This window comes from Vespa crabro, chromosome 8 (genome assembly GCF_910589235.1).
Source record: "Vespa crabro chromosome 8, iyVesCrab1.2, whole genome shotgun sequence".
NCBI classification, from domain to species: domain Eukaryota; kingdom Metazoa; phylum Arthropoda; class Insecta; order Hymenoptera; family Vespidae; genus Vespa; species Vespa crabro.
In genome coordinates, this window is record NC_060962.1 from 9,025,088 (window position 1) to 9,052,864 (window position 27,777).

The 27,777-nt window shown below is 32.3% G+C and overlaps 5 protein-coding genes across 9 annotated transcripts in view; 1 reads left to right on the forward strand and 4 right to left on the reverse strand.

Annotated features, from left to right (window-relative positions):
- Positions 1 to 1,124, reverse strand: part of LOC124426020 (MAP kinase-interacting serine/threonine-protein kinase 1-like) — a 31,126-nt gene extending 30,002 nt beyond the window's left edge. Inside the window, exon 1 of the mRNA XM_046967221.1 lies at positions 952 to 1,124. Within this exon, the coding sequence (XP_046823177.1) occupies positions 952 to 969 (18 nt within the window). The 5' untranslated portion in view covers positions 970 to 1,124. The remainder of the gene's footprint in view (positions 1 to 951) is intronic.
- A 151-nt stretch (positions 1,125 to 1,275) lies between these two features.
- Positions 1,276 to 4,505, forward strand: LOC124426019 (nitric oxide-associated protein 1). The gene is made up of 5 exons (XM_046967220.1): positions 1,276 to 2,960; positions 3,039 to 3,335; positions 3,407 to 3,728; positions 3,796 to 4,013; positions 4,137 to 4,505. Exons 1-5 carry the CDS (start codon positions 1,682 to 1,684, stop codon positions 4,322 to 4,324), a joined length of 2,304 nt encoding a protein of 767 aa, XP_046823176.1. The 5' UTR covers positions 1,276 to 1,681; the 3' UTR covers positions 4,325 to 4,505.
- A 59-nt stretch (positions 4,506 to 4,564) lies between these two features.
- On the reverse strand, positions 4,565 to 6,844 carry LOC124426022. Its single transcript, XM_046967224.1, has 6 exons — positions 6,134 to 6,844; positions 5,679 to 6,038; positions 5,471 to 5,590; positions 5,281 to 5,381; positions 4,808 to 5,200; positions 4,565 to 4,741 (listed from the first exon to the last, which is right to left on the reverse strand). Exons 1-6 carry the CDS (start codon positions 6,185 to 6,187, stop codon positions 4,588 to 4,590), a joined length of 1,182 nt encoding a protein of 393 aa, XP_046823180.1. The 5' UTR covers positions 6,188 to 6,844; the 3' UTR covers positions 4,565 to 4,587.
- LOC124426023 lies at positions 6,455 to 7,102 on the reverse strand. The gene is made up of 2 exons (XM_046967225.1): positions 6,861 to 7,102; positions 6,455 to 6,785 (listed from the first exon to the last, which is right to left on the reverse strand). Exons 1-2 carry the CDS (start codon positions 7,100 to 7,102, stop codon positions 6,626 to 6,628), a joined length of 402 nt encoding a protein of 133 aa, XP_046823181.1. The 3' UTR covers positions 6,455 to 6,625.
- Positions 7,103 to 7,206: 104 nt separating this feature from the next.
- LOC124426018 lies at positions 7,207 to 27,592 on the reverse strand. Of its 5 annotated transcripts, none has more exons than XM_046967217.1 (12): positions 27,377 to 27,592; positions 21,900 to 22,013; positions 21,309 to 21,508; positions 20,757 to 21,227; positions 19,005 to 20,644; positions 18,586 to 18,930; positions 18,146 to 18,519; positions 17,779 to 18,075; positions 17,581 to 17,616; positions 16,945 to 17,117; positions 9,037 to 13,174; positions 7,207 to 8,938 (listed from the first exon to the last, which is right to left on the reverse strand). In XM_046967217.1, exons 2-12 carry the CDS (start codon positions 21,995 to 21,997, stop codon positions 8,854 to 8,856), a joined length of 7,857 nt encoding a protein of 2,618 aa, XP_046823173.1. In that variant the 5' UTR covers positions 21,998 to 22,013; positions 27,377 to 27,592; the 3' UTR covers positions 7,207 to 8,853. The 5 variants fall into 5 exon arrangements, with proteins under 5 accessions (XP_046823173.1, XP_046823172.1, XP_046823171.1 ...); XM_046967216.1 differs by having other exon boundaries at positions 27,118 to 27,592; XM_046967215.1 differs by having other exon boundaries at positions 27,113 to 27,592.
- Positions 27,593 to 27,777: the final 185 nt, after the last annotated feature.

Below are 27,777 nucleotides of genomic sequence, written 5' to 3' on the forward strand. Positions count from 1 at the left end.
AAACAGAACAAGAGGTAGTAGTAGAAGTAAAAGACGAAGAATAAGAAAGCAAGCAACCATACTTCGTAGAGGATCGAAAGCATTTTGGAAGGTGGCGTACGTGCAAGTTGAGCTTCGAGTGTGATACAGCCCTGACCCACTTTCGTGTCTTCGACCGGCTCAAGTACTTACTCCGTTCGCTTCGAATCTTCGATTCTTCCCGGGACTCTTTCGTTCTACGCACGTGGATGCGCGTAGTATTCGAACAGTGAAAGCGTATGGATAAACCGATAAAGTTTAATCCTTACGAGTTTCATCCTCTATATCGAATGACCTTCCGTAAGGAAATACATTTTCCTCAAAAATCAATGGAACAAGACGATAAACGTAACGGAGAGCTGACACGTGTCTGTTTGTAATATCGAACGCGTGTAAAGTTTTACGATTAATCCCCGACCTTCTGTTATTTCTCCAATTACCTTTGTCTATATTCAAAAGCAAGAGGAATTAATCTCGCTCGTATATTCACGCTAGAACGTTATTAATTTTTTACAAACTCCGATACGGTTATGCTCTGAAGTTCCATATTATAAATGAATTATATATATATATATATATATATATATATATATATGTATGTATATATAGTTATATATAGAGAGTAATAGAAGAAGAGTAGTTAAGAAGGGAAAGATAAATCAAATGTAACAATTTTTCACCGAGAATTTATTCCTTTCTGTCAGTGTTTCCAGGTTTTGATAAATCGCTTGTAACTTCTATAGTAATAATCATACCGGTGAATTGTATATACCCTATGAAAATGTAATTAAATACGAATAACATGAGAAGACGAATAGAGAATGATATTCGTTCCTTTTAATAGTACGATGATTGAACGATAGATGATTTTGAAGTGAGCGCGCGAATCCGTTCTCCAGGAGTATGCAGCCAACAAAAAAGCAAATGTTTTACCTTCCGAGATTCCGCCATGCTACCGCCAAACAAATCACACTACTCGTCTCGTCGTACGCTTTCCGAACGACGCTCGAATTGACACACTTCTTTGACTTTATATGTGCCACTCAATCGCGTACACCATAAAAATAACGTAATCCATCGATTACTTAAATACTCCGTCTGAAATCTTTTATTTTTCGATGAGCTACGCAGTTAGACGCGTCCGGCATTTTTCGTCATACCGGCGAAATGCGTCGCGTGGCGGGAAGCGCGATGTTCTATCGACCTTCGATATATCGTTTACAATCGCGCGTTCATTCTCTCCCTCTCTCTTTCACCGTTTCCATCTCTATCTCTATAACCAAAATATATCCATAACCTTGCTTTTCGAACGCCTCGAAGCCGTGCTTTATAATTAATAATTTCGTTAAAGTTGAAGTTAACCTAATCGTTTAATCATCCCTTTTTTCCGTAAAAATCTTAATTAATAAGTTGAGCCATAAATGTTCATCGAATAGAATCGTCCAGTGAAGAGATAACATAATGCTTAAGGATCGCCACTCGTAATAGGTTATGTATTGTTCAGAGCTTCCTAAAAAGAAGGATAAGAGTACAGTTTAATCGTTATATTTATCTTGTAATTATTTAATATTACAATAACAATAAAAATTTCTGTTGATAATTATTTCCTTTTAATATGACGTCATAAATCATAAGGAAAATATCTGTACATAATATTCGAAAAATGTTGTCGATTAAAGTACCTCTGTATATGAAATTACGGACAAATTTTAACAAGAACAATGATATTTATGGTTTTTTGCGATTATGCTCTATGAAATATTCTTTCATTCAAAAATCACAATATTCAACAAAGAAATATGTCGATGAAAATATTGTGTACAAAATTGATCCAAAGGTTATACCCTTAAGAGATAAAATATTGTATAGCGAATATTTGTCTTATGAAAAGATTAAATTGGGACATTTAAAGCGTTTAAAATTAAGAAACAAGCTGGAAAAGATACAAGAGGAAAAGCGAATAATACAACAAGTAAATGAGCCTGTATTTAGTGTTATGTTGAATCGTATTGATAATAATATTTGTACAGACTTCAAAACTAAAAATGAAATAGAAACAGTTTCCGATCCAGATGATAGAGAATCACGTAAGATTATACATATGCCTTATGCATTTACTGATAGTTTTAAAATTGTGGATACGCCTGCTGACATAGTTAAGAATATTCCTAAAGACACGGATGATAAATCATCGCTTAATGAAATATATAAGAACTTGTATGAAAAATATTTAGAAGCTACAAATTCAATAGAGGGTGGTAAAGAAAAACTAAGTTTTGTAGAGTACGAAGAAATTTATCTTGAAAAGAAATTTAAAAACTTGCAGAATGTTGCGCATAAGTGGATGGATGATTATGAACAGTATGATGATATGCAAGAAAATTCAAGTGATTGGCTTTATGGTTCACCTAATGAAAACACTCAAATTAGTAGTATCCCATGTGGCGGTTGCGGAGCTTTACTACATTGTAAAGATCATACGCTTCCTGGTTATTTACCTTCTGAATTATTCGTAGGTATAACCGATGAGGAACTAAAAAATATGATTTGTCAAAGGTGTCACTTTTTAAAACATTATAATACAGCTTTAAAAGTGAAAGTATCTTCGGAAGATTACCCTGAACTGTTAAAAGTTATAAAAACAAAAAAATGTGCGGTTATCTTAATAATAGACTTAACAGATTTTCCATGTAGTATATGGCCGAATATTGGTAGTATCTTGCATCGAAATACACCAGTATTTGTAGTTGGAAATAAAATTGATTTGTTGCCTAAGGATTCACCGACATTCGAAAGTCATGTTAAAATGTGTATATCAAAGGCTATAGAAGATGCAGGAATAGGGCAAAACAATATTAAGCATATATCCTTGATTTCTGCTAAGACTGGATATGGAATAGAAGATTTTATAAATAAATTACATAAATTATGGAGATATAAAGGTATATAAAAATTGACGTTATGTAAATTTAAAAAGATATACTTGCTTTTTCTTATTAGGTTATCTCTTAATATTGCAGGAGATGTATTTTTAATTGGATGCACAAACGTAGGTAAATCTTCATTATTTAACGATCTCTTACATTCTGATTATTGTAAAGTGCAAGCTGTTGATCTTGTACAACGTGCAACGATATCTCCATGGCCAGGAACAACTTTGAATTTGTTAAAATTTCCTATTTTGAATTTTTCCAAGTGGAAACTTTATCAGAGAACATTAAGGCTAAAAGTTGAGAAAGAAAATCAGCATGCAAAACAATACATACAAAATTATCAATTAAAATTATCGCATAATATAAAATATGCTACGTTACAAGGTATATTATGGATGTTTTATATCGTTCATTTAGAATTTATTGTATCTTATAATATTATTAATATTATCTAGGAGTTGTTGGTAAAACATTCACATCATACAACATCAATAATTCAAAGAATTTGGGTATCATTTCTTTAAGCTCTAAATTTAATAAAGATAAGTTTGGATTGGATGAAACTCGTCCTGAATACAAATATAGTCGTTGGTGTTATGATACACCTGGAACTATTCAACCGGATCAAATAATGGATTTATTAACAATTGAGGAAATAATAGAAACATTGCCAAACAAAATTATTTCACCTAGAACATTTATTGTACAACCAGAAGAAACAATATTTATAGGAGGTTTGGGAAGGTTGGATTATTTAGAAGGAAACATGTATATTAGGTATTTCTTTATATACCAGGTTTAAATTTCACCTATATATTATTTCTATAATTATAAATTTTTACAGATGTACAATTTTTGCAAGCAACAAATTACCTATCACAATGTGCCGTGTTAGTGATGCAGATTATTTATATAAAGAATTATTACACACACAAGCTTTTGTTGTGCCTATAAATAATCCACAAAGATTGAAAGTATGGCCTCCCTTACAATCAAAACAATTTGAAGTAACAGGTATCAATGAAACAGAATCTGCAGCAGATATTGTCTTATCAAATGCAGGTAATTCAATGTATATAATATGAATAATTAAATGAATGAAAAATATTGTGATATTAATTTAATGAGATAAGATATTACAAATCGTTTAAAAATCATATAAAATATTAAAATATATTTCTATAGGTTGGATAGCAGTCACTCCTAAAGAAAATGAAAAAGTTAAGTTACAAGGTTGGACTCCGTGTGCGCGAGGTATACATTTAAGAACGCCAGCACTCTTGAAAAAATCTGTCTCTCTTCGTGGTGCAAGGGTACCACGTACGCCAGCTTATAAAAAAGGAAGACAAGTTTATGTAAAAGAATCAATTTGAAATTAATATTCTTTGAAACTTACTCTGTAAATATGTATATAAAGTATGGTACATTGAAGAATGTAATATGAAAAAGTAATACTGTAATATAATACCACAATACATAATATTGTGGTCTAAGAGTTATAAAACTCTTCTTGTACTGATATTTATTTTTTAAGAAAAACAATTATTCTAACAACACAGGTTCAATTTTAATTACAACATCACAATATAAAATCCATGACAGATTTATGTCAGATAGAGCAATATATGTCAATTCTTTATGCATTAATTCCTTCAGCATGCTTTCTTGCCTGTTCATACATTCTCTTATAAAATTTTTCCATGTTTTTGTAAAAATCTTTCAATTGATTTTGCCCACATTTATAATAGGTTTCATTTATGCTATCTACCGTTTTTACTTTCGATTCTAACCTGCAAAATAAATTATATATATGATCTTTCTTTCAAACAATCATTTATTAGTAATAATTATCTTACATAGATACTGTGGATTCTTTTTGTCCTGTATATACATTGTTTGGAGATTGAATAATATTGTGATTTTTATCATTAGAAAACTGACAAGTACATTTAGAGAAATGATGGTCTTTTAACAAATCTTTTTTACAATAAATATTGTAACTTTGTGCAGTATTAGTTGGATTATTTTGATTAGAAAAATAATATTTATATTTTAAACAAACGGGACATTTGTCATAAATATGTAAATCATTATGTGAAGCTAAGGGTCTAGATTTTTGTTCTGAATAACACGGTTCACAATTACAAACAGATTTTTTTCCTGCACAACAATATTGATCATTAGGACATTGCGCTCTTTTAATAGGATATACATATGAATTTAATTTATTATTTGATTTTTGTTGAGATCTGTAAAAACAGTTGAAAAAATAATTGATTAATATAATCATATTTTTTTTATATTTCTATTTTTTATGTGTTATACATACAATTGATAATTTTTATCTGTAATTATTCCTTGACTATGACAAACTCTCTTTTGTCTGATAATACCCTTGACTGGTCGTTTTCTGTTGATCCATGATGCATTCTGCAAAGTATTTTTTTTTTTTTTTATTTTTTTGTTCTTGTTTTGTTTTTATAGGAATTATGATTAATATAATTAAAAATTAATAGTACCTTTGAGTTTATCGTTTTTGGATTGACGATATGTATCCCTGACATATTAATATCATCTATGTTCATAATTCCTTCTATAATAGTTTTCGTGGACACTTCAATTTTAGGTGCTATTATACCCTGTACGTATATATATTTTATTTTATTTTTAAGAATTTTTATTTTATTATTAAGAATGAATATATATAAAAAGATTTGTTATTCTTACAGGAAAATATTTACTAGGTTCCATAAGTAAATCTATATCTACACGAGCTAATAGCCCTTTGAAACATGATGTAGGGTATAATAAATCAACTAAATTTGTTTCAAATGTAGCTAAAATAACTCCTCTACCAGAAGGTGTAACCCATTGTACTAATTCTGCAAAAAAAAATTCTTGTTCCAGACTATGTTGTAATTCTGTTAAAGTAACTACATGAGAAAACATTTTTTCAAATGTAAATTTTTCATGAAGTAGTAATGGAAAAACTGGTGCAATTCTATGAGATTCTCTATTAGAATTAAGAGTATTAATTTTTAAAGTTATTTTTCCATTTGGACATAACCAGACACCGGGACAAGATACCTATAAAAAAAAATCACTAATTTTATAATCCATTTTGTTTTAAAAAAGAGTAAGGCTTTTTTTTGGAAAATTGGTGACAGTAATTATATACATACAGCATGAAGATTAAGCTGTATTTTAACAAAAAAACCTCTTCCTGTCATGTTCATTGAAAACTACTTCACTAGCACAAGTAATTTCATTGTATTGAGCAGGAAGAGTTTTAGTTTTTACTTTTCTATCACCATTAGTATTATCACCACGCTTAATTAATTTTTTTAATTATTTAATAAATTATATCAACAAAATATTCTCTTAGACATTTTTATTAAGTAAGGCACTTATCAATTCTTTAGAAATTGCTATTTGTCAGATGAACACTGGTATATGCTAGTATACATGTTGCCAGGAAACAGTAACACAACATTAGTATTGAATTTGACGTAGTTATAAAATTTATATCAAGATAAGATTTATATGAAATGTGAATTAATCACATATACAAAAATACGAATTAGCAATGTTCTTATAAACAAAGACAAAATTTTATTTTTAAGTTTTGTGGAGGTATATATATATATATATATATTTGTATGTATATAAAAGTATCATGTCTTGAATGGGACACCAGTAAATCTTTCTACTGGTAGACCTTTCTGAAGATGTCGTTGATATAACTCTTTCTTAATAAAATCACATCCTTTTTTAGCAAAATGTAATCTTGGATCATCTGATCTTGGTATCAATGGTTTTATAAACCATCCATATCTACAATTATTTCAAACAATTTGAAAATTTTTATTTTTAGTATGTAATCTTTTATAATTAATGTTAATAATTTACTCCATATTAACTGAAGGAGGCCTAAATTTATAAATATCTTTTGGTTTCAAAGCTGTACGCCTCTCAATAAATTTAATATATTCCTCTGGAATGTCAAATAAAGAAACAGCATCGTGACGTGCATAAAATTTTCCAGTCAAAGATTTTATTTGATCTGTAAGAACAAATTTTTCTTGTAGCTTCAATGTACGACTTTCTTTTTCATATCGCTCAACATAAAAACGCAATTTAATAGGATCCATAGAAAGGATCTTTTTGTAAGAATAGATATGATTAGCTTAACAGGTTCGATCATTAATCAATCATTGATGAAGTTGTTCAAATGTGGAGAAGAAAAAAATAGTCATTCAATTATTAATATTTATTTAAAATGTGTATATCAATAGAAAACACATACATAACAAGCGGAAGACTATGGTTGATCAGTCAGAGGCTTCTATACAAACATCAACTTTCTTTCACACCTTGATTGATCTAACCAGCAATCGTCTTTTCAAATATAAGGCAACATTGCTACAAGGAATCAAAATCCTATTTAGTTTCTCATACTTTCAAACAGTATTTTTACATATATCATTATCTTTTTTTCTTTTAACAAAAGTTATTACTTTATGAATAACAACAACAGAGTTTTTGTATAAATTATAAGATTGTTCTGAACATGTCTAATAGAACTAAATAAATGAGTTTCATTAGATATTTTTATCCCGATATTATTACAACAACTTAATATAACTTGTTATATTTTTTTGTTCCAATGTACGATCCATGACTGCCAATATCACTTTTATAGTTCTATAAATATTTAAGTCCAAATAATATTATATGTATATTATTAAATTTGATATAGTTGATACAAAAAAAAAACAAACGAACTCTTGAATGTGAATGTTATATACAATGCCGCACTTACATAACTTACAATATCCTTCATAAAACAATGTCACTATATTTGGGAAACACAATGCTATATGTATGCTATACAGTACAATTGTATTGATAAACTATATGCTGGAATTTTCATAGTAAGAACGCAGTTGTATGCTATGCTAATTCTATTTGCATTTTGACATTATGTTATCAATCACATAATTGATTTTTCTTTTTTGCAGAAAAGAAGGAGAAATTGATCATTCTATAAAGATACTTTGTTAGTGTGCCTTAACACTTTTTTGATAAATATAAGCATTAAATATATAGATTGTATACATATAGCTTTTTGTTTAAAGCTATTATAAAAAAAAAAAAAAAAAAAAAAAAAAAAAAAAAAAAAAAAAAAAGAAAAAGAAAAAAAAAGGTAAAACACAAATATTGACACAACTACCAAGAAATATAAGAACTAAATGATTAATATAACATTCATGTCATTCATGATAAATTTATGTAACCACATAATCGTACTTGCAATAAAAGAGAGAATAGATAACATTCGAAAATATTTTAATTAAACACGCGCGACAATTTCATTTCATTTAACAATATTTCTTTCTTGTTACTTCATCATGTATATTGTCTTTGCAACAGAGCTCTTATCATACAAAGAAGCTTGAAATATATAGATAAAATTACTTAAAATAGACTTGTTATATAAAAACATTATAACATTAATTATTGCTTTCACGTTTAAGTTTGATACATTACTTTACACGGATGATATAAAGTTTTATATAGTACTTTATTACTCTTTCAGAATTTATGCTCGAAATAATAATATATATTAAACGTGAAAGCATGTATTTATAATATATTCAAATAAAACTTAACATTGTTGGTACTGATTCATATATCCATGAAATATTTAAAAGCCTAATAAAAATTTCTCTAAAATATCGCATAAATTACTTCCATTCTGGATTATTGTAAAAATCTAAGACACAAATAGATGGATATAGCAATTGAAAAATATACTTTTTGACTGGATAAAAATATATAATATAAAAGGATGCTCCTTTCTTTCTCTCTCTCTATTGTTCCTCATATTATTAATAATCCTTTATTCAGTATTATGAATAATTGATTGCAAATCTGATGAAGTTGAAGGCATATCTTTGGATTCACTATTACATTGACTTGTTATTCTGAAAAACAAAACAATTGTCTGTAGTATATTTAAGGTAAAAAATAATATTTTATTTTAAAAAATTGATTAAAACTTAAAAAAAATCATATAAATTACCTTCCTTGTTCTTCAAGTTCTTTATTAATTTCTTCTGTGGATTCTGTTTTTGTTTTAGCTATACATGTTTTAGATTTAATTGAATTTATATTGTAATAACCATTTTCGGATCTGTTTAGGTATTCATTGGACAATGGAGATTTTCGTACTGTTAGATATTCTGGATTACTTGGAGACAACAATTCTTCATAATATTCTACTGTCTTTGGTTCTGTGGAGGTAATAGTAGATCCGTATTTTCTCGGTAGCATACTAGAATTTCTACTTCCATAAAATTCTACTGGATTATTATTTAATATAGAATTCAGGGAAGAATTTCTATATGCTCCTAATTCATCGTCCATACTAAAGTCTGTACTGTGGTACCTTTTATGTGCTGTAGATAATTCTAATGTCGGAGATCTTAAATATTTTCGTAATGGATCGTATGTTGAATGTGAAAAGGTACTATAATGTTCAGTGGGTGTTTTAACTTCTGTGTTGTATGACACTAGATCCGTGTATTTTTCTTTATCGATTGGTGATTTTCTATATGACGGTATGTCTTCATTGTGTAGGCTATAACTTCTTTGCATTAGTTTTTTATTGGATGAAGGATAACTATTCAATTTACTACGATCTCTGTCTCTCGAATTACTAGAACTATATTTTCTTGGTAATGTGCTGCTTGGTAAAGTTATTCCTGGTGGTGGTACTGTTAAGGAAGGCCTTCTTCTATCATTAAATCTTAAATAAAAACTTCTCCTTCGTATTCTATCTATTACAGATTCTCCCTGATCTCCACGCGAGAAAAGAGAATACGAGGGTGAAGTAGGTGAACTTAAATCGGCTCGCGTGTGATTCATATCGGCCGAACATATCGACCAAGAATCAAAACTGTCTGGTTCATCGGCAGGTGAAGTCACTTCGTCTGCATAAGTATTCATGTTGGTAGATTGCGTTGTATCTTTGAAAATATCTTTTTCATCTACGGGTTCAGTTTCGTCAATATTATTTAGGGGAGTATGCAATTTTGCATTAATTTCATCCTCCTTTCTCACGGCAATATCTTCGTTAGATGGCACAATATCATTATGTAATTCTATTTGATTTTCAATAAGTCTTGCACATTCATTGACCTCTTTCTTCAATTCAGCAACATCCTTAGCTCTCAACGGTTTATCAATAATTATTTTGTTACCAGTGATAGTAGCATGATGTGTCATTTTTGATAAAGAATCTAAGAACTTTTCAGAAGAAATATCAGCATTGGTTTCATTTATTTTTGGAGATTGAGATAGCACGTTGACATTTGGTTTAATCAATTCACATTTCGGAGATTCCTTTTTAGGGGTGGCATTTCTGAATGTGTGCTGAGGTATTTTAGATAAGTCAAGCTTTAAACTTCCTCTGTTACCTCGTGTATCAGTATGTTTCGTTTGAGTAACATCAGAGTCCGTAGCATTTATTTGACTACAATCGGGACTTTTACTTGAATTATTTCCAGATGCCATTAGTTCTGATTTATTTGATATTGCATCAACAGAAGAAAGATTTCCTTTCAACTTTGTTCGTGTTTCTTGAATGGAACTATCGCTAGTTGTAATTTTCGTTGAATTTTGTAAGTCAGAATTACGTTCATTTGGATAATCAGCATTGATCGCCGGAGCTTCTGGACTTTTTTCTTTTTTAGGCGAGGTATTACCTTTTACGATAGATTTTAAAACTTTTGCTTTTTCTTCCGATTTATTATCAGAATTTTCGGACGATTTTTTGACTACTTTCTTAACCACACGTACAATTTTTTTCTTCTTAGTACCTTCAGCCTCTTCCTTTTGCACAGGTTCCTTTAATTTACTGATTTTTGATGTTTTCTTATCGCCATTTTCTTCTTTCTCTGCTTTCGTAACTCCAGTGCCGATCTTTTTTACAGATCCTATGTTCTTCTTCGTCTTTATTACTTTCTTCTCTCGCTTAGAAATGTTTCCTTCTGCGGCACCATTGTCCATTACTTTACGAGTTTCTGGTGGATTAGAAATGAGCTTAGGGTCATCTTCCTTTTTACCTGAATTTGTTTTCTTAACTATTTCCTTATCAACTGAAATCTCTGTTGGCGATGATTTATCTATTTCCGATTCATCCTCTCCACTTGTTTTTAACAGTTTTTCATTAGACATCTTTCTTTCTTTCGAATTTGTATCTTTTTCTTTTACTTTGTCCTTATATTGCGATTTTTTCGATTCCGTTATATTATTATCCAAAGGTTTTTTACCTTCTGTAGGTTTCTTAATTAATCTAGAATCATTTTTAACCATTTTCATTGGAATTTTACTTGTGGATGACGTATCCTCATTCGTCGAAGAAGCGTCCGTTTTTACAAGCTTAGGAGGACTTTTCTTTAACTTACCTATTATAGTACTTTGCGATTTGATTGCGTTTGAATTTTGTTTTACGTCAGAACTTTTAAACAATCCTAGAACAGATGATACTCTACTTTTTCTAGAATTAAGAGAATTTTCTTTCGAAGACATATCCTCAACGCTAATTGCCCTTTTGATTAAATTTGATTCTGTGAACAAAGAATCTGATGGAGGCGCTGAGTTCTCTCTCAAAGCTCTTACTTTTTGATCGATCAAGAGACCACCATTGGACGAAGATTTGGGTGTTTCATCCGTTACACGAAACTTTTCTAATTTTTTTTCTAAAGAATGTAGAAAACTATTTCTTGAGGATTGCCTTTCAAATTTTAATTTCGTATTATCATCTTTATTAGATTTATCGTCCGATGAAATATCAGACTTATCTTTTTTAAGTGAATTCATCTCATTTTTCAATTCTTTCTCTGGCTTTGTCTCTTGCTTACATTCAGCGCTTTTATTTTCACTTTTTTTTTTCATGAATCTAGATTTTCTTCGTTCGTTCTCCGCAGCCTTTTGCGCTTCTTTTTCTTTAACGTATCTACTTTCTTCCCGTGGAGTATCAAAGAAGTCTGGCCGTAAAAAGCGTGAAATTCGATGTTGCTTCGGTTTCTGAGATTTGTCCTTTGAATCACTCTCTTTACTGCTACCACCTCTAAAGAATTTACTTAAAATAGACTTTTCTGGCGACAATGCTCTAATGTTCGAAAGAGTTCCTTGCGATCCGGCAAATGATTTTCTCCTATCACTATCTATACAAGGATCCCTTGTTAAGGAACCCGAACGTAATCTTAAACTTGGAATGCAACTGCGTCTCTTAGATATGGTCATGTTAGGTGCATCCGAGATTGAACTTAAAGATTCTTTGTCGCATTTATCGGTTTCTTTGTAATTAGAATTTAAATTGGGATCGAACTTCGATGGTCCTAAATTTTTCAATTTTGATTCCTTTATCAGATTCTCCGCTGCCAAAAGTCTATTTTCAAAATTTTTCGACGAATCCATTCTGTATGATGGTTTACCAGAATCAATTATATTTGACGACGAATCAGCAGGGGATGTATCGCGAGATTTGATCGATATACTAGATGTAGTATCGACCAAATTAGTGTTTGAATTACATATAGATACTGAAGTACATTCGGATACCGAACCAGCATCTAGATTATTATCCGTATTGTTTAATACATCCTTAGGCAACTGTGATGTATCTTCTAGAGATTCTTCTTGAATTTTATCCGTTCTATGAACACTAAAAGTATCTCTCCAAGTATTCCCAGAATTCGATCTTCCAATTTCTTTATACTTTCTACCAAGAGTCATGACTTGTCTTGGAAGTGGTAACAAGTTATCGTCATCGTCAAAGAGACTGATACTTCTTCTAGAAAATCGATAATCTAGTTTATCCGCTTTATTTCCGGCTTCCAATAAACTATTAGTTCTTCGAATATTTCTATCGGCCGATCTACTTCTATATTCCGTTTGATCCGACGTAGTTGAACTAGAATGTCTTTTAATACTCTCGGCCGTATCTATTAAACTTAAATTTTCCCTAGTCGGAGATTGATAATACTTCTCGCATGATATCGATGACGATCTTGGTAATGATTGTCTAGTTTGTTCTATAAATTGCCTGCTTAATCTTCGTGCCAAACTAGGAGTAAAATTCTGTTCTAAGGATTCTTGAGCCTCTTTTCTGATTTGTACCGTCTCCGCTTCTATGTCTTCATGTTCTACTTTATCTGAAAAAATTGAGACAATGTCTGTGCGAATACTATAAGCAGATATTAAAAAAAAAAAAAATAAAAAAAAAAGAAAGAAGAAAAGAAAAAGAAAAAAAAGAAGAAATAAAAGAAAATATTGGATTTTTATCAAGGATATGTGAAAAATACCTCCATATTAATAATTACACTCCTTTATTTCTACATACATAAAACCTTCTTATAAAATTTGTCGAAAAATTAATAAATAATGTTAACTCTCTTAAAAATCTCCCAAGTTATTACATATATATTCAGAAGTTTCCCCATTAATATATGTGGAACACTAATTTACACAAAATAATGCATATTTTCAATTAATCTTTCTAAGATTGCTAGCCTGTATAATGACTTAGGACTTAGAATAATGGAAGAATTTATAATTTTGTTCTTTTTTTAAACAACTTGTACAATAAAAAATATGACTGAAAATATGCATTCGCGGTAAATATTTTTTTTGTCAATGTCTATCTGTCTGTTTGCCTCTATAGTGCTCTTGTTTTCTCTCTCTCTCTCTCTCTTACGCGCGCGCATACATACACACACACACACACACACACACTTTCTCTCTCACGCTCTCGTTTTCTCTCCCCCCTCTGCTTCTCTTCATATGTGTGTTTTTTTTGTGTATATATGTACATATATAAAATTTATTATATATACATATATAAAGAAAACCAAAAGTGTGTACTTATGTACTCATTTAACAATTACATGCACACAAAAGATTTACTTCACATTTTCAAAAATAATAGTTTGTAGACTATACAGACAATTAACATATCAAGACATAACTGCAATAGATTCAAAGATACACGCTAAGAATAAATATATTCCTTCATACTTGTCTAAATCACAATGTGTTAAATGAGTAAATTTAACTTAAGAGAATATAATGCAATATATAATATTAAATACAATATGTAATAGCATTATATTAAAGCATGCTGAGACAATGTGAAGTAATAAAACACTGTTATTTAAACTCTTAAAACACAACAAATATCAGCCATTACATACAAGTGTTAGCTTTAGTTTGCCATATACAGCTTAATAACACCCTCCCTAAGAATGTCATTTCAAAAGTTGCTTGTATAACAACTATTTTTCTTTAAAACACGCCAACGATTAGCTGATTTGTCAATAACTTTTAGCAGGCATAGTACGATTTATTCTAAGTGTCCTCATTTTATTCAGTATCACATTTAAAACTGTCAGTTGCTATTTCTTTCTTTTTTCTTTTTTTTATTTTTTTTATATATATACGTGTATATATATATATATATATATATATATATATATTTCAAATATTCTTAACATGTAAGCATATATTTGACTTTATAAAAAGTTTCTACCTCTTCTTCTTCTTCTTCTTCTTCTTCTTCTTCCTCCTTTTTTCATTAGTTCTATCCCCATTCAGTATACGTAAATAAATAATACATACATATACATGCTTGCACGTCAGAATAAATTATAAAAATTAATTCGCCGTCTAATGCCTTTTAAATGTAACAGCCTTTTAGTGCACACACTTACGAGCTGTTAAAGTGTGCTTTTCTTGAAAACTTTCATTAAACAGCTACATATATATATATATATATATATATATATATATATATATATATATATACATATACATATATAAAAGAAAGAAAAAAAAGATGAAGAAAACAAACGTTATATGACTACTTTGTGATGATACTGTTTCATACAATAATGAACGTCATATAAGATCAACGAATGTTCGAGGAATTCGAAAGAAGTGTATGTGATGAAATAACTCGATATTTATATGAGAAGGACCATCTGGCCACATTCACTAAATTAGATATAATATAGTACCTAACTTGGTATGTCTCTATTGGGGATTACCGTCTGCCCGCCTACGTAGAGTCACTCGCACGGTCGCTGCAACAACCGTTATAAAAGTCCGTCAATACGTATTATTAAACTAGACCACTGAGATATTGCTGAATACATCTTCGATAAACATACTTGCTCAGAATTTCACAGAATTACTTTGATATGATATTAAGAGCATATTATAGTGTTTATAATATTATCAATTTAATAATCTAATAATCGTTTCGATTATTATGAAATAATATTTAGGAAGTATATATATATAAGTCATCATTTCAAGATTCTTGTACTAATTTAATAATATTCTTGATAATTCCATTGTCTAACACAGAACTTATATATCACTAACATGTTTATTCATAGATCTAAATTAGATTAAAAAGATCTAAATTAATAAGAAAATATATTATTCTATTACAACAGTTAAATAATTCGATTGAAATAAAAAGTATTCTGTGTTTAATAAAGAATTTTATCAAAAATATAATCTCCTTAATATCAATCAGTGGTAATAAATATTTAATTTAATTACTGATTGAAGAGTCGACGATAGACGTAAAATAATGCATAAATTCGAACTATGTGGATTTCTGTCTTGGAAAGTGGAATTGAGTTTCTTATGTATATTTGTTTATGGATATGTGTATTCATGCTCTGAACCTTAGTATATTCTAGGTAGATGAAAAATAAAAGGTTTTTTTGCTAAACTGTTATAGGATAATATAAATCAACAACAGCATTGCAACAATTATTGCATATTACAAGGTTCTATGCCAGGCAAAGTGAGTTTATGATTGATTTTATGATTTCTTTTTTTTTTTCTTTTTTGATTATTTTTTATTACAATTAGGGATAGTTGTCAAATATATTAAATATATAAATATATTAAATGTATAAATTTTTATGATTTAAATATAAACTATCTACCAATGATTCATGACAAGGCATTTAAGTTCTATACTTAATGAAAAGCCTATATTCTCTTTTGGGGCAAACGAATTATACATTAGATAATAAATCACGTTAACAAATATAGCGACTAATAAGATCTATAAGAATATTATTGACATAGCAATTATTGCTAATAGAAAGTATTTATAAAGTTAATGGAAAATTTATTTGTGAAGAAATATTCAATTTTGTTTTCGCTTTAGTAACAATTCCAATAAATTTAATAATAAACAATGAGTAAAATATAAAAAATGTATCTTCCACGAAAAAAAAAAAAAAAAAAAAAAAAAAAAAAAAATCAATAAAAAGTCTACCCACCTGTGCCAAACATGAACCATCTAGTTATTCTAAAAAGTGTTAGTAGTCAAAAAAGTTGCAAAACATCGTCAGGCAATAAATCAAAGGAATAAATTGGAAAAAGAAAACAATGGGTAAATCAATAAAATAAACAGAAAAGATATGCTCTGTCTATCAACGACTCGACAACAGCTAGGTACTAGGAAATGCATACTGAATACAATCCAGCATTTTCTCACACGACTAATATTCTTAGCCAGTGAAAAAATAGCATTATAATACCACGTTTTCACAGCAGATCGTTTCAATCTAATTATCTACATTGTTTAGTTTCTACGAAAGCGATATAATAACAGAAATTGCATAAGTAGTAACTACAATGTGCGGATATTATACAGCTACTGTGAAAACGTGTGTTAACACCATACAACATCAAATATTTAAACTTATACATTTCACAGTGGATTCCTGTTGTTGATAATTTATTTGAACAAGCTTATTGGCTTGCCTCCAAACATGTAAAGTAATACAAATTTCATACAAAGTAAAATTTTGTTTGAATACTTTTTAATTTTACTTTATCGTTTTACAGGTAATTCCACGGTAAACTGTAGGACGTATGTATAGATTAATATCCTTACCTCGTGGTAATGTATTGCTTCCAATTTCAAAAACGCTCTCCCTCGAAGAAGGTGCGTTGTGAGAACCCGGACTATTAGGAGAGCCAGGATTTATTGAACTGGTAGAATCTTTTCTGCCAAATATATCACTGTCACGGCTTAGAGAATGTTTGAACTGCGATTCGGACAGTCGCCTATGGTCATAGAAAAAAAAAAAGAAGTCCATTAATCATTATCGGAATATTTTATGATAATTAGCCAAGTATTCATTTATATCGTATAGTAACTATCATTATTAATTTATGCCAAAATTGATATCTTCTGAATATATAATAGCTAGCGGTATTTATCAAAATAGAGTGAAGTAAAATGAAAGTGTAGTGCAAAAGAAAGGGTGCCAGTATCTATGGGCAGGTTGAAAGTATTTTCAGCCCACTTATTTCTGTATCATGTGTGCCACTACCACGTGCTGAATATAGAACAGTATTGCAAATTAAACTAAATAAAATAAGATATGCTTACAAAATTGTCAATTTATATTCGTACTATTAAAGTGCATGGTATAAAAATGTTTATTTTTATTGAGGTCCACAGGTGACATAAATTATTTTTAGCAATTTTCTACATTATTTTATTATTTCCTTAAATCGAACTCACGTTGTCACGGTCCTTGTTTCAAAGTAGGTCTCGTGGCTTGCATAAATGAGCAATGATATCATTGCCATTAGACAAAGAAATACTTAACTCATATATTTTTCTACATACGACAATATATCACATATATCATTTGTGAATACGTCATGTAAAATAATATAAAACTCTTTCTTTTTCATTTTTTTTTTTTTTTTAAATTACCTTGATAATGGCTTATTATGACTCCAAAAATTTTGTGGCGAATTAACTCCAAGTCGTCCCAATAATCGGCTACTTGGAAAACTACTACTGCCTCTATCATCAACGTTAAGTCTTTGTGTCAAGCTTCGTACTCTAGACAATAAAGTAGAAAACAAATTTTCAGCTGTTAATAGCTCGAAACCATCGTCGTCGTCATCTTCGCCGGAAGATAAACTATCGCCATGCTCAGATGGTTGTCTAGATGGCCGAGAGCTTCGCAATCTGTGCATATGCCTTTGTAAAAGATCTTCGCTATCTCTGCAAAATTTACAACGATATTATATATTTATAAATATTTTATTGAGAGTATAACAGAGCATGACGTTACCTATGTAAAGTAGAAAATGGTGATTCATCCTCGCTAGCATCAGATAAAAGAGAACTCATTCTTCTTGGTCTACTGAATCTAGATCTTGGCGCATTTGTACTAGTTGGCGTGCCAGTTTTACTTTCTGGCTCAACACTACCAGATCTGGGTGTAACATAGCCACCACCTTCTACAGCAATAGGAATTATATATTCCCTTGGGCTTTTTCTTATTGGTTCTGGTCCTATCGTTGAACCAAGAGCACTGTCGGTATCGGAGTCTGCTGTTGATTGACGAGATAAAGATCCTGATCGTTGGGACATAGATCTCTGTGGCATCGGAGGTTTGGGAGGAGTAGTAGGCGATTGTTGCACATGTTGATGATCTGGCTCAACCTATTATCATCGAGTAATACATAAGTAAATGCCAATTAGAATGACTTTTTACTTTTTTCAAATTACCTGAATAGGAATAATCCTTTCCCGCGGTTGAACTTTTGGTTTTATTTCTGGTTCTAGACTAGAACTTCTATTTGTCTGTGGGACTACTGCAGCCACGGGAAATGCTATTTCAGATCTTTGTGTTCTTAACTTCTGCGACGGGAAAGCATCGATTTTTGCCTCCACTTCTGATTTAAAAGCAACCGTATCTGGAATCTTATTTCCTGACAATGTAATTTCCGCTTTACTCGTTTTTCGTGGTCGTGGTAAAGTGGCACTTTTAAGTGTTATTTCCATTTTGCTGGATAACTTTGGCTCTTCGGCTTGTGAATTATCACTATTGGATATCTCACATGTAGTAGGTGTCTGAAAAATAATAAAAGAGGTGTAACTTATGAAATATCATTCTTTATAAATTATGAAACGTTAATATGACTCACAGTAATGTCAGACGAAATGGAATTATTGTCAAATGAAAATTTGGTTTCAGTTGGCGTAGATACCGATACCGTTGCAGCCCTAATATCGTTCGGACCTACTGGTATCTTTAATCCTATCTTTTTAGACTCTTGATTTTGAGGAGAGGTTGGTGGAGAACCATTAACTTTTCGAAGCACAGGTGGCTTACCAATTGCACCGGATATTATATCAATTGCTCGTTTCTTAGCTTCATCTCGCTTATTCGACTTTTCCTCCGTATCTACATTAGCCTGAACGAGTTTTGATTTATCGTCAATTTTTTCAGATTTCTTATCTACATCGATAATAACTTTAGAAGCGTTATGTTTAACCGGTGTAAGACTGGTACCAGATGTAAGACTTGCTTTGCGTTCAAAGGCACGCTTGGCACCACCAACGTTAACACCAGGAATGAAAATCTTCTTCGGTTTTTCATTTTCTATATTGGATGTCATTTGATTGAACTTCTCTGCAGTTTCAAAGATTTTCGATCGCCGTCTTTCGACGGGTTTCGTAACTACATCCTCTACTTCGTTGGCAAGTTCAGAATCAAGAGACAACGCTCTTTCTTTTAACTTCTTAATTTCTTTATCCATAGAGTCTATTTGTTTCATATCTTCCGAAACAGAGCGAAGCGAATTATCGATTTCCAATTTGTTACTTAAATTATCTTTATTTGGCACATTTATTTTGGAAGTATCGTTTAATTCCTTACTTGACGCTACTTTATTTGGTAATGCATGTGTACTTTTATTCTTTTCTAAAGAAGCAATTTCCTGTTGATGATTACTTTCTTCTGACGTCTTTGAATACGTCTCTTGTAACGTACTTTCCTTATTTTCATTTTGACTAGTATCATAAAATCTATCAATATTTTTAGCAGACATTTCTTTGGATAATTGTTCATGCTCCATAGGTACAGGGGTCTTACTTCTCTCCTTGCTAGGTGATTTTTCTTTAGATTCTTCTATTAATTCTAAACAAGCTGCCGCGTCTACTTTATTTAAATCAACAGTCTTACTTGTAGGAACAGTTACAATCGCTGTAGGCTCTACTTCCATCGTTTCTTCCATTATAGAGTTTGGAATCGGTGCTGAATGATGCCTGGACGTTGATCTATACATTCTAGGCTCTCTTTCGTCTGATCTTTCTTTTCTCCTAGATCTTTCTTTCTTTTTAACGGTCGCCGCAATTGTCTCATCCATCGATGGCGTAGTTTCTAATTTTCTTTTCGCATCTGTAGCTGCTGCTGCTGCTGCTCCTCTATTTTCTTCCTCAAATAATTCTCTTATTCGTCTATCTGAATTATTTTGATCGAATTCCATTAGACTACCAACAGAGTGACATCTCGTAGGTACTAGCGTTTCGGAAGACATATTATTTGCGACATCTCCGCTTGTTTGTTGATCGCCTACAAGTAATTTCTCTGCGCTAGCCGATTGAGGTACTAACGATAGTAACAAGTCAAGTCGAACGGGTGTTTGAGCAGCGAGATCTTCCGCAATGTCCAGACAATTTTGTTCATAGCCTTCATTTACCCACCAATGACTGCAAATCTTTTCAATGTCTGCTCGTCTAGCAGGACATGCTGTGAGCATATCCCTAATCAGAGGGGAAGCAGCTGAAACAAAAGTCAAATCAAAAGATTATTTATGTCTCAATATTGGCTATAAACTAATATGGAAAAGTTACACGTTTAATATATAAAATTAATATATATTAAAGAAACTTACGAGAAGGTTTCTTAGGTTCAAAATAATCAGACTGTGAGATTTGCTTGACTAGTCGCTTAAAATTGGACCCATCAAAGGGCATGGCACCATAAACCAATGTATATAAAAGAACTCCCAAACTCCAACAATCGACTTCAGGTCCATGATAAGGTGTACCTTTTACTATTTCGGGACTTGCATACAATGGACTACCGCAAAATGTACTCAATAATCTTTGTTCGTCAAATACATTTGATAAGCCAAAGTCAGCAATTTTTGCATTTCCAATTTGATCCAAAAGTATATTTTCTAGTTTAAGATCTCTATGGCATATTTTGTGTTTATGACAATAAAAAACTGCAGTTGCTATCTGACGAAATATTCTTCGTGCTTCCTGTTCGGACAAAACTTTACGTTCGCTCAAGTAATCATAGAGCTCACCACCGGCTGCATATTCCATAACCAATACCATTTTCTCTCTGTTTTCAAAAACTATCGAAAATAATGACATTTTAATATTTCAATAATTTGCAATTGTTAAGTTTTCGTAAGGGACGATTCTCAATGTTTTACCTTCATAAATGTGAATGATATTAGGATGCTGTACGCTCGACATGATTTGTATTTCTCTTCGTATCCGAATCAGATCAGCCTCTGTCTCTATCTTACATTTTTTTATTGTCTTTATAGCTACCTCTTGGCCCGTTTCTTTGTTAATTCCTAATTGGACCTTGCCATAAGTTCCCTGGCCCAGTTTCTTGATAATGTCAAACCTGAGAATATTGGATTATTAACGATCGATGCCAGCGAACTTAGAAAGCCGGCGCCTGTCGAAACAAATCGGCCGATTCTCGGGCATCAAACAAAACTCGTCGCATACCGAGCCGCGAATCGTTGCCAAAACTCATAAATCGGCGAACGCATCACCGATCGCATTTTATTAGTTTATCGCTCTGCAAACTTGTAAACTTGCCAATTAGAAAATTTCTAATTAATTATATTGCTTAACAGCAATAAATGAAGTATCGGTCGATCGATCAAACGTCAACGAGGATTCCAGCCAATTCGTAATTACGTGCAACGACGAGTTTCGTTTCTTTTTTCTTCGATTTACAGTTCCCTTTCTCTTTTTTTTTCTTGGCCATCACGATGAAGACACTTCACCTTTGCTTCAATTTCCTCTTGTGATTATGAAGACGCACTCCTCCTGTACTCTCCATGCCTCCCATTATATTATGTATACTAGCTTCGCCAACGACCATCTTGCTTGTTATTTATCTGAAAAAAAAAAGAAAAAAAGAAAAAAAAAAGAAAAAAGAAAATGAGATGAGAAGAAAATCCAATTAATTCTATAATTATAAATAATAAATTCGATCGTACGATTTTATTTAGAATGAAACGATATAAAATTAGAAAACATAAGCAAAAGTACCGACTTGTATTATTGCAACCATAGAGAAGGAGGAGAAGAGGATGAGCTAAGTACGAAAAGAAGCTTGCCATTTACTTTCTCTTCTCTCTTTCTTTCGCATGCAAATACGAAGATAGTTTTTTTCTGTTTTTTTTTTTTTTTTTTTTTTTTTTTTTTTTTTTTTTTTTTTGTAGGGGGAATACTTTTTTAAGGGCTTGACTCTAAGCATGATCCTTTTTCTCTCTCTTTCTCTTTCTGGCCGCTATAGTGCAAAACAGCAAGAGAGACGGACTAAATCTCGTCCCTGTCCTCATAAAAGGAGGATGACAGTAGGCGCTTTAAGCCAGGCGAGCTTACGTGTTAAAGAAGAAGGGTGAAAGCGAGATTGGAAGGGGAGAAAGAGAAAGAGAAAGAGAAAGAGAAAGACAGAATGCGGTGAGTTTATTTCGAGCATCAAGACGCCAACGTGTGTCTCCACGTCGGTGGGCTCCTCTATGCCATCTCGCATCTTCGCGCAAGGAATACATCTACCTATTGCTACTGGTGAAATCATTGAGAAACTAAAGAAAAAATTAACTTTCAATGTCAACGTTTTTCAGCGATATAGATTCGTTTGGGAAAAAAAAAAAAAAAAAAAAAATTAACTAAATCTATTTCATTTCATCTATCGAACTGTGTGATCAATATTAATTAGAACGGTGTGATCAAAATATACATACTTCAAGTATGAATTAAAAGCTTCATCTTGCTAATTATTTATCTTAATATTATATAAAGATCAAGCGAAAAATTGTACGATTATCGTGTCAATCAAAACTCTAATCACGATGAAAATTTATTCGACATTGCGTTGTCAGGGAGACAACATCGAATAGCGCGAAATTCAAAAATTGTCGGTAAGGAAGGAATTTTAAAGGCTCTGTGTATTAGACCGGCGGTGGACATTGAAACATATTAACGAATACTGTTTCGATGTTTGTCTTTGGTAGACTACTCGCCTCGAGAGAAACTATATCTCTCTCTCTTTCTCGACGTCCGGCTATTAATGCACCGCAATATGGATAACGGCTGGCTTAAATGCGGCGTTCGTTCAGACGCCTCGTTGAGAAACAAGAATCGGGAAAGATTCACGAGAAAGACGTGCAACGGCACGCGGGGTGAATGAAACTAAAAAAAACAAAGCAATCATCAAATGACGACGATGTAAATGTTGCAAGATCGGTAGTCATCTTTCCCCGGAAGAACTTTTCGCTTCTTGGGAAGAACTACGACGCCATTTGTCCTTACGTAATTTCACTATATTATTATTATTATTATTGTTGTTATTATTGTTGTTATTATTATTATTACTATTATTATTATCATTCTAATTGTTTAATGAATGAAACGTTTAGCTTGATATTGATGGCACATAAAAGCAGGGACAATTAAAAAAAGTACAATTGTGCTGTGGCAGCAACAACTTTGAATAGGTTATATAGAACATACGATGGATTCACATCAGTGTCAAGTAGAAGCATTCCCTTCTAGATTGGACGAGAGCACTTTGCACGAACAAGTAGGAATTTTATACTCGGTAGAAGAATGCCTTGTCAACGTATTACTACTTGCCAGATTAGAACGATCAAGACGTGCACGAAATATTATTGCGTCATTATGACCGTTTATATGCAACAATAATATACAAGTTTCTATTACTAAAGAACAAGAATACGCTATATCGAAAAGACAACTTACGATCTACAATATTTTAGCTCCGTTCTGCATTATCGATGCCAAAAATGTTACGTTACTATTACCACTTACGTTACAACCAGAAGAATATTATACTTGAACATCCGATCTTTATCGCAATTCATTGAACCATTCTAAAAACGAAAAGACCTCGAATAATGTTACTCTATATAATTTAACAATGTCGAGAGCTTTTACCAACTCGACTACCGAACTATAATTCACACGTTATTATATATTTTCGTATTGCTTCTATTGATATATACATAAAATAGATACGGACAGCAAGAGCGACTAGAACATTCCAAGGTTGGCCATTTGCCTTGGATCTAGGAGCCATCGATTTTATTGCTTCTACCGATTAAGTCAAATAGATAAAATATTTCTGACTTCTCGATATTAATTTTTTTTGATTATTCAATTTTTCTACGTTCTTTTTTGCTTTTTAATTTTTTTTTCTTTTTTTTCTTTTTTTTTTTTTATTCGACCAAATTATACGTAACGCATGTAGATTCGAATGTCCCGCTTTGAGATCGTTTCAAGCGTTGAAAGGAAAATGGGCAGGCAAAGAGAAAGCATTTCCGCGTGTCACGTGTAACGAGTTAGAAGAAAATCGGGAAGACTCATCCTTTCCTAGCGAGTTTCAGCGACTGGCATACATAGCGCAATGCCGTCTGCATATTTTAGAAGGCGATGCATTCATGCTCTGAGTTCATTTTCCCGTCCGTTGGACCCCTTCCGCCTCTCTTCTTCTCCCCATCTTTCACTCCCTCCTCTACTCTCTCTCTCTCTCTCTCTCTCTCTCTCTCTCTCTCTCTCTCTCTCTCTCTCTTTCTCTCTTTCTCCGTCTGTCTGTCTGTCTATCTGTCTTTTTCTGATGTTCGCGACTACTGGCTAGCAAGATGCAATGCATAAACGTATCGTCGCAACTTTTGAACCGTACACTTGTCGTCTAACAGTACTTAATAATCTTAGAGGGTCGTCGAGAAACTGAAACGTATCTTGAGACTAAGAAAATTCACTGAAATGAAGCTCCTTACTATTCATTGAGAAATAAAGAACGGCGTTTTCTTAATTCTCCATTAAAAATTATCTACTTATATGAGTCATCGAAGTATCGATTTGTTCTTTGTTTTTCTCTCTTCTTCTTTTTTTAATTCTCTCATGTTCTTTTTTATTTTTATATATACAAGAGGAAGATAAAAAAGAAAAAAGGGAGAGAGAGAAAGAGAACAATGGTAGGATCAAGAAGAGATATCACTCGTTCTCGTCACCGATGATCGGTAGTATACGGAGTATATAGAGGAGGGGAAAGAAACACGTGCGCGTACGAAATCATTCTCGATACTCGATCGGTGGTGCGCTTTCGATATTTTTAGCAGAGCACGTAGACCCGTCGCGTGGGCAGACCAGCCTCAGGGCCGACGTCCTAATGACTCCCATATCTTTATACGAATTCACGTTCTACGATCTGTCTTGTGAAAGTTCTATCTTCCGAAAGAAAGGCAAACTTCCAAATTGATGAACGATGAGAGTATTAAGTATAGAAAATAGATATACTAGATTGTCGTAGAATTTGCATAGGGTTATTACAGAAACGGGGCAACGAAGATGGATTTTTTCTTTTTTTATTATTATCGCTGACATAAAAACGAAAAGAAAGGAAAAAGAAAAGAAAAGGAAAGGAAAGAGAAAAAAGAAAAAAGAGTTTACAAGATCTTGTCTTACTCGATTACTCGAGACTTGTTTTAAAGGGAGAGAGCGAGAGAGAGAGAGAGGGAGAGAAACTCATTTCTTCAATAGGTCGTTGGAATGCGAAAGGAAAGCTTAAGTAGGTATAGTCGGACGAAGGTCGGGTTTAGCGGTGCGTGACGCGGTTAAGGATGATGTTCTCCACTATGACGTCACACGGTGTACTAATACGGTATCCTGGTGTGTGATTCACGTTATATTATTGTATCTCGTTATTCTCGGTAGGTGCCACGATCCAAAACGGTTTCGTTTCGCGATACGAACGAGCCATGACGATGGTGTACGATGGCCCCGTCGTCATCGACTCCCTCCACCCCCCTTTTGCAATAATAATAACAACGTTGACACCACGAAATAACAACTACGAGTATCTTTAATTTCGAACGACGAATTAACGCTGCGAATCGGTCAAAAAGGAGGAATCATCGTGTTAACGTTTTAAAAAGCGCGCCTCTTCCCCTTACGACTCTAACCTCCTCTTCCAACTTTTCTCTTGTCTGACTAAAAGGAGGAAGATCTACTTACTCGATGTTTACAGCTTTAACTTTTTAACCTTTACCTTTTCCTTATCGATATTATTTCATTTATGAAAAGTTATTCGCGCGCTCATATACGTCCCATCTAAAATAGTAAATATCAAAGTCCAATAATCGGTTTATAACGGTGAAAGGATCAAGGCTACTAAGCATATACGGTTTCAAGCACACTGCCGGCGGTACTTTGAAATCCGAGCTCGAACGGACGGCACTTGCATACTACATACAACATACATACATGCATGCATATACGTCTATTCGAATACTTAAAGATTAAAACTATCCTAAGATCGAGGAGTGCTTTTTAAACATTTCATTTTCTAACAAATGTTTAACTTTACGATTGAACGATTATCGTAGGATGATTACATTCTTAGAATTGAATTTATGTATAAGAGTTCAAGAAGATACGCCAACGCGCATTGTTACTTTAAACGAGATCGACTCAACTGTCAATTGAGAAAAGCAAAATGTGTGTCAGCGTGTACGTGTTACACGCATACATAGACGTAAAAGCGCGCACCTCTACGAGAGCGTGCTATTCGGTATTTAGGTTTCCACCGATAAAAATAGCATCCTGATATTCAAAAGGGATCCTTTACTACGCTAATGATTATTCAACCACGATCCGTGCATTTAAGAAAAATCATCCTTCCTAATCGTTTCTCTGCGATATTCGACTTAGTCCGACATATTAAACTTTTCTATAACGATTATTCAATGGTCGTAAACACTTATAAGACCAATCGACCGCTCTTATCCTTCCTCAAGTTATATACATAATATATAGATATACATACACATATATATATATAACTATCATAATCGGTTCGATCGTATTTCTCAGAGTCTCAAAATTGGAGCTCCAAATGTATAACGTCGACAGAAGGTTTGAATGAATATCGACAGTCCGGCCGTATTCTAAAAATAGCGAGAATTTGTACCTTACAGTGAACTCTGGAGCAAGATTATCCTCCTTTTCGGCCGCCACTCTTCCTCGGTCCTCTCTCGGTGTCTCACTCTCTCCTTTTCTCTTTCCTCTCTCTCCCCTCTTCTTTACTCTCTTTATCTCTCTCTCTCTTTCTCTCTCTCTCTCTCTCTCTCTCTCTCTCTCTCTAACTATCTCTATCTCTCTCTCTTTCTCTTTCTACTTCGGTAAATGTACGTAGATAAAAAAAAGAACACTATTTACACGTTAATTAGAGTACCTAAGAATGACGTTTGCACTAGGTCTCTATGCCTCTTGAGTTTTCTTGTGAAATCACGATTCCTCTACGTTTCCACTTCATTTTACCAGACATTTTCTTAGCGACAATGTGGTACACAACTTGCTCGTAGCCACCATCTTTTATTTACTAATTTTGGATCTGAACACCGGGAACAGGGAACGCGAACGGACCGCAGCTGCATTGCCACTAACTTCCTGCCATCTATTCATTTTTTCTTACTTTCATTCGTACATCTTACACATCTATTTTATCCTTTTCGTTTTACGATCATCCCCTTACAAACTCTCTTTGCTTTTAATCAATCATATTTACGTAGATTTATATTGCAATCTTTTTAATTTAGAATAAGAGATAAGTATAAAAATATTACAATGAATTTA

Bases quoted from the DNA above. Each gene is read 5' to 3' on its own strand.
- LOC124426019 (XM_046967220.1), top strand. From the start codon at position 1,682: ATGTTGTCGATTAAAGTACCTCTGTATATGAAATTACGGACAAATTTT. The intron at 3,729-3,795 runs GTATTTCTTTAT...AAATTTTTACAG, and splicing joins GAAGGAAACATGTATATTAG to ATGTACAATTTTTGCAAGCA. The intron at 4,014-4,136 runs GTAATTCAATGT...ATATTTCTATAG, and splicing joins TATTGTCTTATCAAATGCAG to GTTGGATAGCAGTCACTCCT.
- LOC124426022 (XM_046967224.1), bottom strand. From the start codon at position 6,187: ATGAACATGACAGGAAGAGGTTTTTTTGTTAAAATACAGCTTAATCTT. The intron at 5,591-5,678 runs GTAAGAATAACA...ATATACGTACAG, and splicing joins AACCTAGTAAATATTTTCCT to GGTATAATAGCACCTAAAAT. The intron at 4,742-4,807 runs GTAAGATAATTA...TTTATTTTGCAG, and splicing joins AAAGAATCCACAGTATCTAT to GTTAGAATCGAAAGTAAAAA.
- LOC124426023 (XM_046967225.1), bottom strand. From the start codon at position 7,102: ATGGATCCTATTAAATTGCGTTTTTATGTTGAGCGATATGAAAAAGAA. The intron at 6,786-6,860 runs GTAAATTATTAA...AAATAATTGTAG, and splicing joins CCTCCTTCAGTTAATATGGA to ATATGGATGGTTTATAAAAC.
- LOC124426018 (XM_046967217.1), bottom strand. From the start codon at position 21,997: ATGGTCGTTGGCGAAGCTAGTATACATAATATAATGGGAGGCATGGAG. The intron at 21,228-21,308 runs GTAAAACATTGA...TATTTTCGATAG, and splicing joins TATCATTCACATTTATGAAG to TTTTTGAAAACAGAGAGAAA. The intron at 18,520-18,585 runs GTAATTTGAAAA...CGATGATAATAG, and splicing joins AAAGGATTATTCCTATTCAG to GTTGAGCCAGATCATCAACA.